Source organism: Caloenas nicobarica, chromosome 20 (genome assembly GCF_036013445.1).
Source record: "Caloenas nicobarica isolate bCalNic1 chromosome 20, bCalNic1.hap1, whole genome shotgun sequence".
Taxonomy (NCBI): domain Eukaryota; kingdom Metazoa; phylum Chordata; class Aves; order Columbiformes; family Columbidae; genus Caloenas; species Caloenas nicobarica.
The window spans coordinates 6,446,641-6,455,304 of record NC_088264.1 but is presented as its reverse complement, the minus strand read 5'-3'; the positions used below and the strand labels follow the sequence as shown (position 1 = coordinate 6,455,304).

The 8,664-nt window shown below is 41.7% G+C and overlaps 1 protein-coding gene across 1 annotated transcript; it reads left to right on the top strand.

Annotated features, from left to right (window-relative positions):
* The first annotated feature begins 342 nt into the window (after positions 1–342).
* On the top strand, positions 343–8,164 carry SELE (selectin E). The gene is made up of 14 exons (XM_065649091.1): positions 343–405; positions 692–770; positions 1,202–1,588; positions 2,375–2,482; positions 2,603–2,788; positions 3,435–3,620; positions 3,727–3,912; positions 4,463–4,648; positions 4,755–4,940; positions 5,205–5,390; positions 6,368–6,475; positions 6,905–6,926; positions 7,038–7,110; positions 7,461–8,164. The coding sequence occupies exons 2-13, from the start codon at positions 734–736 to the stop codon at positions 7,093–7,095; spliced, it is 1,836 nt and encodes a 611-aa protein (XP_065505163.1). The 5' UTR covers positions 343–405; positions 692–733; the 3' UTR covers positions 7,096–7,110; positions 7,461–8,164.
* The last annotated feature ends 500 nt before the right edge of the window (positions 8,165–8,664 follow it).

The following is an 8,664-nucleotide window of genomic DNA, read 5'->3' as shown; positions in this document are numbered from 1 at the left end:
TTATTCATGCAACTCACTCAAACTAACCATCTTTTTCCTTCCTGACATACTGGAATTGTGTGTGTCTATCAGTAAAACCATGTAACGCGGCACTTGGCAGTTTGTCAGCACAGTGTGTCTTTGTGGGAGGGTTGATTTGGCCAGGGGAAGCAGCAGGCTTAATGTGGGGGAGGGCCAGATCCCGGGATTTTCCGAGAAAGTTTTTTCCATGCAGAATTTCCCGTCTAGTGGAGAAGAGGCTAGCTGAGAGAATAAAAAGCCGTAGCAATGGCAAGGGATTACACAGTCCAGACACTTGGAGCTGAACTTAATCTTAAATCTGTACGCAGCAACTGAGCAACGGAGAGCAGTCACTGAGAAATATTGCAGAGGACTTTTGCCACCTGGCCCCCCCAACTGCAACCTGTGAGTATAAATGGAGCGTGTCGTTCTGTTTCATTGCTCAGCTAAAGGAAAACTGGACAGATGGAATTCTGTGTTGGTGTTCTTTAAAAGCTGTTTACATGTGAAAGCTATCTTGATATTAAGAGCTGTTTTAAAATGAATAATATCCTAAAAATGGAAATCTTACTTAACTCTTTAGAATAATTTTTTAAAAGTGTGTAGAAAAGATTGCATAGGCAGCGTTTTGTATTGAATTGTTAAAAGATGGTATTTGTTCTTTACAATGTGTTCCTTTGATCTCTCATAGATATCTGCTTAAAAGATAAGGGAAGAGAAAGCTCTCCAAAACATGATTTGCTTGTGGTTACTGTCTCTTCTTACTTGTGGTAAGTGTGTGTTTCTCTGTGTGGAAAACTAGTTGGATAGCAATATTAGTGTGACTGTTCTGTTTGAGCTCAGAATTAAACAGAATTTGTGAACCTGACCTAACTTGAGTCAGGTTCACATAGAAAAACCTCTAGCTGCACTGGTATGTTTCCCTGCTTGCCTGACAAATATGTAATTGGCTCTTATAGTTTGCTGTGAAGTCTGCAAAGCTTTGCATGATCAGGCATAGTTTCGCAGGTTGAAGTCCCTGTACTTCACGCTGACGTGCCTGGTTTGCTTGCCAGTTAAACGTTTGTAAAAATAGTTGCCACTACTTTTATGCAGTTTGAGATACTGACAAGTTTGCAATATTTATAGAGCTTTATATATACTCTTCTAGAGAGTGAGGAGGGACAAAGACACCAACTTTTTTGGCTTCTTTTTGTTCTAGGACTTACAATACTGCAGGGGGTGAATTGTTGGACATATCATTATTCAGACACAAATATGACCTACAGGGAAGCAGAGCTATGGTGCAAAAAGAGGTACACTAACATGGTTGCCATCCAGAATAAGGATGAAATCAACTATCTCAATAACTTCTTACCCTTCAATCCGGGTTACTACTGGATTGGAATCAGAAAAATTAATGAGGTGTGGACCTGGATTGGAACTAACAAAGAACTGACAGAAGAGGCAAAAAACTGGGCTTCAGGCGAGCCAAATGGCAAAGGGAACAATGAGGACTGCGTTGAAATCTACATCAAAAGAGGGAAGGATGATGGCAAATGGAATGATGAACAGTGTGAGAAAAAGAAGGTTGCCTTGTGCTACACAGGTAAGGTGTAACAAAGGACATTCTAGTGTTCACCTGGGGAGATCAGATGGTGGGTGGGATGAGTTCTTTAACCTAGTCTTACATGTTAACTACCTGACCTTGTAAGCACTTGTATGCTTATCCTTGCTTACAGTGCTGAGGTGGTTCTTATTCTAAGAGCTGGACTGATCTTGCCTTTTAGCTCCCAGAATATTACACGTCTTTCATGAGCAAATCACTAGACCTTCTCTATAATGAGTGAAGAGAAATAGACTCTTCCAGATGGTGTCTTTCATCCCACTCTCAAGTGGGTGTCTCAGCTAGATTAGAATGGCCCTTTTGGAGGCATCTGTCTGACTGTAGACTACTGGTTAGACTAGACACGTTGTGTAGAGGTGGTTAAGGCTAGGTCAAAAAAAAATAATCTGACTCACATATCAGCCAAATTAGAGCGGTGGTGAGTTAATGAAGAATTTACTTGTTGAGGATTTCTACCTACCCCATAGTATATTGTTCCTTTTGCATTTTAAGTATTGCCAATATCTACCTGAGAATAAGTGGTTATGGAATTTCCTGCCAGTAGAATCATTTCACTCTCAGCTAGTCTGTCAAAGGTGGTGATTTCTGAACTCCTTCTGTGAAATGACAGGGTCAAGCTTATGTACCAAACCCTCGCCATTTTTTAGCTGTACAAAGTGCTTGTTTAGTGCCAGAAAGATAAACAAAGTGCTATCCTGGTTTCATTAGTGGCCATTGCTGATTCTTTTATAAATTATAAATTTGCTGTATTTTTTCTTTTCTTCCCAGCTTCTTGCAACCCATCTCTCTGCAGTGGCCATGGAGAATGCATAGAGACAATTAACAATTACACCTGTCGTTGTGACCCTGGATTCTATGGGCCTGAATGCGAGTTTGGTAAGATTACTCCATCCTACTTTTAAACCAGGGTGCTGTTCTTGCTAGTGTTCAGTTTGGCTTGTTGATTTACCCGCTCAGCCAGTGAGACTGACTGTATCTTCTTGTGTTTCTTTGAAGTTGAGAGTTGTGATCCACTAAAGAAACCTGACCATGGGAGCCTCGAGTGCAACCATCCGTTGGAGAACTTCAGCTACAACTCATCCTGCACAGTTCAGTGTGAGGAGGGCTATGAACTGACCACATTGGAATCTGTATACTGTACCTCTTCTGGGGTCTGGTCGGCCCCCCTTGCAGCATGCAAAGGTGAGCTTCTCAAGCAGTGACAGCTGAGCTTTCTACATGATACACAGCTCTGTAAACTTCAGCGTTGTTCTGTTAGTAGGTACAAATTGAAGTTTCAGCTCATTCCTTTGTAATTGATGCAGCAAAGGTGCTGTTATATTGCAGCACATAGGTCTCTGTTCCTGGAGAGAAGTGGGCAGGATGAATGTTCTGGCCCTGGTCTAGATTTCCTTGTAAGGAAAGGCTTTTCCACCTTTTAGTAGGGAACAGAGATGATCTAGTTGTGAGACTACTCAGGACGGGCCAGTTACTCCTGACTGTAGGAATAAATTTTGAAGTATTCAGCTTAGAATAAGCTACTATTTGAAGCAAATAAAAGCATTGAGCATCACCAAACAGCAAAATAGGAATATTTTTGATCGCTACTATAAACAGTTGCTGTCATGAGCTGCAGATGAATTTACAGCCTTGCCTTAAGAGTCAATGTTCCATTTTGAGATCTTTCTACTCCCGTATGCTTTCTGAAATGGCAGCATAGTAGATCTCCTTTCTAAAGCTGCTTCCATTTAGTGGATATGTTGCAAACTTTCAGGAAAGAAAAACACAAAACAAAACTTTTAATGGTTTGTTCCAAGCTAAGCTCTGTGCTGCCTCTTATGCTTTTCAGCTGTGACCTGTCCTGCCTTGGAAGTGCCTGCTCATGGTGCTGTGAACTGCTCTCATCCCTCTGTGGAGCTCACCTGGGGTACAATGTGCAAGTTCACCTGTGAGGAAGGATTCACCCTGACAGGACCAGCCACACTGCAGTGTGGGTCTTCTGGGGCCTGGGACAGGCAGCAGCCCTCCTGTGCAGGTACCTTTCCTTACCCCTGCTCACCTGAGCTCTTGGGGCTCTCAGCACTGGCATGTCGAATTCCTGAGGCATCTGTGCTGATTGCTGTTGTCATCTTGTGTTGCAGCTGTGAGGTGTGAAGCTGTAACCTGGCCAGAAGGCGGCTTTGTGACCTGTGACCATGCTCCTGGAGATCTTACCTATCGCTCACGTTGTGATTTCCACTGCAGCGAGGGCTATGTTCTGGATGGCCCATCCAGCGCTGAGTGTATGGCACAGGGACAGTGGTCAGAGCCGGTGCCAAAATGCAAAGGTAAGATTTACTCAGTTGGAAATCATCAATTAGAGCTTAGAGTATCTCATAGTCAGAGCAGACTTCCTCATTTAAGTGTGGTCACGGTGTAAGTCATCCCTAGCGTGTTTATAGCACTTGTAATAAGCAGATCTCTAGATGGAGATCATTTAGGTGGTTTTATTAAAGAGCAAACAGCAGTGCAGGGTGACAAGCAACACTCAGAAACTGTGTCCCCAATACATGATAACAGGCTTTTGAAGTGGAGTGGAATTCTTTATTTCATACACCTCTAATGGGAGCCAGTGTCTGTTTATGTAGCCCTCTTGTTGGAATATAATTTGGAACCAGCCTCAGGATAGCTTGCATGCTTTAGATGCATGTTTAAGTGTTCTGGCTACAGTGTGCATCACACTGAGATCCCCACTTCCTGAGCCACTGGTAGGTCTAAAGTACTATGGCTCTGCAGGGGACAGTTCCAGGTATGATGTGTCCTCTCGTCAGCTCAAAGGAGAGTGTTTATCTGGACCTGCTCCAGTCTGAGATCTGTACTGCCTCTTATGCTTTTCAGCTGTGACCTGTCCTGCCTTGGAAGTTCCTGCTTATGGTGCTGTGAACTGCTCCCATGCCTCTGTGGAGCTCACCTGGGGTACAATGTGCAAGTTCACCTGTGAGGAAGGATTCACCCTGACAGGACCAGCCACACTGCAGTGTGGGTCTTCTGGGGCCTGGGACAGGCAGCAGCCCTCCTGTGCAGGTACCTTTCCTTACCCCTGCTCACCTGAGCTCTTGGGGCTCTCAGCACTGGCATGTCGAATTCCTGAGGCATCTGTGCTGATTGCTGTTGTCATCTTGTGTTGCAGCTGTGAGGTGTGAAGCTGTAACCTGGCCAGAAGGCGGCTTTGTGACCTGTGACCATGCTCCTGGAGATCTTACCTATCGCTCACGTTGTGATTTCCACTGCAGCGAGGGCTATGTTCTGGATGGCCCATCCAGCGCTGAGTGTATGGCACAGGGACAGTGGTCAGAGCCGGTGCCAAAATGCAAAGGTAAGATTTACTGGCTTGGCAAATACTGTTTTCTTGTCACTGGACAACACACTGAAATGCGAATTTGTATAGGGTCCTGGCTCCAAACTAAACTCTGTGCTGTCTCATGTTCAGCTGTGACTTGCCCTGGCTTAGAAATGCCAGCTCAAGGCTCTGGACTGCTCCCATCCCAAAGTCAAGTGAATTTGAAAATACAGTGCAAAAAATAGGGCCAAAGATAGGATAGTCTTTAATGACTCTTAACCATTGCTTTCTGTATTTCAGTTATGCAGTGTGAACCACTGAGCTCTCCTGAGAGAGGCTCCATGGATTGCTCACACGGTGCTGGGAACTTCACGTACAACACAGCCTGCCACTTCAGCTGTCTGGAAGGATGGAAGCTCAACGGTTCTCATGTTCTTGAATGCGGTCATTCAGGAAACTGGAGTGCCAGTCTGCCCACATGTGAAGGTATTTGACCTGTGACCAGCCACAGGGAGGTGGCAATGGGTTTCTAGTCAAATGGGATATGGAAGGGTGGAGGAGGTAACACCAACCAGTGAGTTGGAACTTCTAGTCAAGTCCATGAGTTAAAAAGAAGCCCAACAAAATCTCTCTATGTTTTTCTGAAAATAGAAGAGGGCAAAATTCCTAAAAAGTCTTGGTGAAAAATGTTGATTTCTTATCCAAAATCAAAAGCTGCAATTTGACTTTGCGTTGGTCTGGTTTTGAGTTAAAATATTTTTCATATTGAGCTTTTTCTATATGAATAAAGAGAAACTTTTTCTAGAGAAACAGAACCTTGTGGGGAAATTTGCATTCATAAGTCTGTTTCTCAGTGGAAAAACTTATAGACTTGTTGATTTGGTGTGATAGTTTCTTGGGTGAACTCCTCAACCAAAAGACCTCACAGAGCTTTTCTGTCAAAGGCTGTAATTTTATAGGACAGAAGTCTCAGCCTTGCCTTCCCACTCGAGGCAATAAGAACTCTGTCACTGTCCTCAGTGGGAACATCCTTGGCCTGCCTGAAATTCTTTTGCTTGAGGTCCTAAAAGCTCAACTCCACTTTATTTCCTTGAGCAGAATTTAAATCCTTGAATAATTTCATTGATCTCAACAGGATTGCTCAAAGAGGTAAGCAGCAGAGCGGGAATTAAAATATGAACCGAAACGTGAAAAATAAGAGATGAACATAAATTGTCATGTTAGACCCTGGTATAGCCAGGTTGTTCCCTTGCCATTGCTTTGGCAAGGAGTGGGATAATTTTTAGTATGCAGCTTTTTATCTTGTATATAGGATGTGTCCTGTTTCAATAAGAGAAAACTTAAGGGTTATAAGCTGCAATTCTGGTTCCTCTTTAAAAGCAGAAGGAAAAGGAAGAAGTAGAGAGGGCTTCAAAGATCACACATGCTTCTTGATATCACTGAAACTTTTTTCATCTTTTCAGCTTCTGAACAAGTCAGCTATGTCTCTGTGGGCATAGCAGCCACAAGTGCCTCTCTGTTGTCCACAGCATCATTCCTCCTTTGGCTTGCAAGACGTTTCCGAAGAAAAGGTGAGCAATTGGACCGGGTCCACTGGTTTTATTTACCTTCCTGAAAAAATTTTCAGTGGAGGGAAAAAAAACCCTCTAAACTTCAATACCTTGCTTTTTGAAAAAGTGAAAATTCTCATATGGAAACAAATTCCAAAATTATTTTCAAGAAGCCTGCATGCATGCCATGTTTGGCTTTTGGATGAACATTTAAAAATCAAAAATAGTAAAAACCCAAATGTTTAGGAAACAAGAATTAGAATAAAAAAGGAATATTTAATGTTGAGATAGGGCTAATGACAGCACAGTAATAACTACCTGTGATACTTATTGCCAGATAATGGCTTCTTATTAGATATTCAGAAATTAAGAGGTTTTGAGTAAAAGAAAAAGTTTGCATAATGGGCTTTTGTCTTGAAATGCTAATACCTTTTCTTATTCTTCTTGCAGCAAAGAAATTTACTCCTTCCAGGTAAGCTGTATCTCAAAAAAGCAGCATGAAAAACACTGCAATAGCTTTGCTGAAATCCAGTTGATAGAAACCAGTTGTCATTAAAGTCCTTTTAATTTTTGTTTTTTATAGTAGCTGCCAGAGCCTAACCATTGAAGGCAGTTTCCAAAGTGCTGCCCAGAGTGTTTAACTCAAGGTATTTCAGGTAAGCACATGAGCTGGCTGCACTTGCAAATTCTCTTCCTTTTAATCACACAAGCAATCAGAGCTGTTAATTGCTATGCTGTTGCTGAAAGAGCAATATGTGCTTTGGGCTGTCTAATATGCATCTTGGCATGAAAGTTCCTAACAAGTCCAATGGATTTATTGCTTTAGAAATGTTTATTCAGCTCCTTCAGGATGATTGTGCTTAGCATTCTGTCCAGCTGCATGTAGTATTAGGAACACTTTCGTGCATTTTTGCTACCTGCTGCATACAAAATTCCTCTGAAATAAGATAAAATACAAATCTATGCCAATTTTCCAATTTATAGAGGAATTTTGTTCTCTCTGCAGGAATTGAAGCCGTCTTCACTTATGTCTCGGACGTTTCCAGATAATGAAGCTGCATGCAAATCAGCAACTGTCCAGATGTTTTTACCTCTTGCTGACAAGATGATTGACCTTGTATATTGTTCAGAAATTTTGAACTCAAGCTGCCTGGTATTCCCATTGAAGTCAAGCAGAGAGTAAAACTCTGGCCTTCTGGCAAAACACTGTCTACATTCAGTCATGTAGTTATTGTAACTGGGAGCTTGCCATCTCTTGTCCAGATGGTGAGCAAATAGTAAGCTGCTGCCTAAAGAGGAGGCTGGTTTCTCCTCTGGTCTACTCAAAGGTACCTAGGTGAGATGAAGACAAGCATTATTTCACATCACTTACTACACTGCTGGAGATGTCTTCTCTGGAGTCACATGGATTATACCTGCAGAAACAGAATAATTGGGATGAAAAAATATTAATTGAATAGCTTTGAAACCATTGATCTGGTTTATTGTTGATTTCAGTTTATTTTAAGAGGATGTCCCAGTCAGTAAATATGCCTGTAGTGATATGGGCAATTATTTGGATTTCTGCTGCATGTCCCAGAAGACTTTTAGGGACTTCAAACTCTTTTTGTGATAGCACTAGGAACAGTAGTGCTTATACTAGGTACTCTGGTTTCTGAATGCAGCAAGTAGATCTGAAATGATCTCATCCCTGTGGGATTATGCACTGTAATACAGGTGTATACATAAATGTTTAATGGTGCAATTTTTACTGTGGATATTTCTGTGCTGTTAACTGTAAATGTATTGTAAAGTACTTGTTCCTGAGTAGGTCTGTGGCCATTGACCTGGGCCCAGGTAATTTTAAAATAATTCAGAGGTGTTTGTAAGGATTTCATGCCTGCCTATTATTTACAAATAAAATGTAAGCCTGAGATTTGTGTGTATATATATATATTGCAAGTATGATTTATTAAGCTGTTAAAGGAATTGAAATGATAAAGTCTTAAGTTATATTTAAGTTATCATAAAGTAAAAATATCTGACTTAGCATCTGATACATATTGTCCTATTTGTAACAGTATTTAATAAAATGTTTTAAATGTAATGCTTCCTTTTTGGAAACGTACATCATTTAAATGATTTAGGCCAGCCCTGTGGATATGGCTTCAGCAGCAGAACTGGCTGCATAGCAAGGCTGTCCCTTATTTAGCTTTCTGTTTTCGTGGCAG

Coding starts and splice junctions, on each gene's coding strand:
- SELE (XM_065649091.1), top strand. CDS start 734: ATGATTTGCTTGTGGTTACTGTCTCTTCTTACTTGTG. Junction 771..1,201: donor ACTGTCTCTTCTTACTTGTG/GTAAGTGTGTGT, acceptor TTTTTGTTCTAG/GACTTACAATACTGCAGGGG. Junction 4,649..4,754: donor GCAGCAGCCCTCCTGTGCAG/GTACCTTTCCTT, acceptor CTTGTGTTGCAG/CTGTGAGGTGTGAAGCTGTA.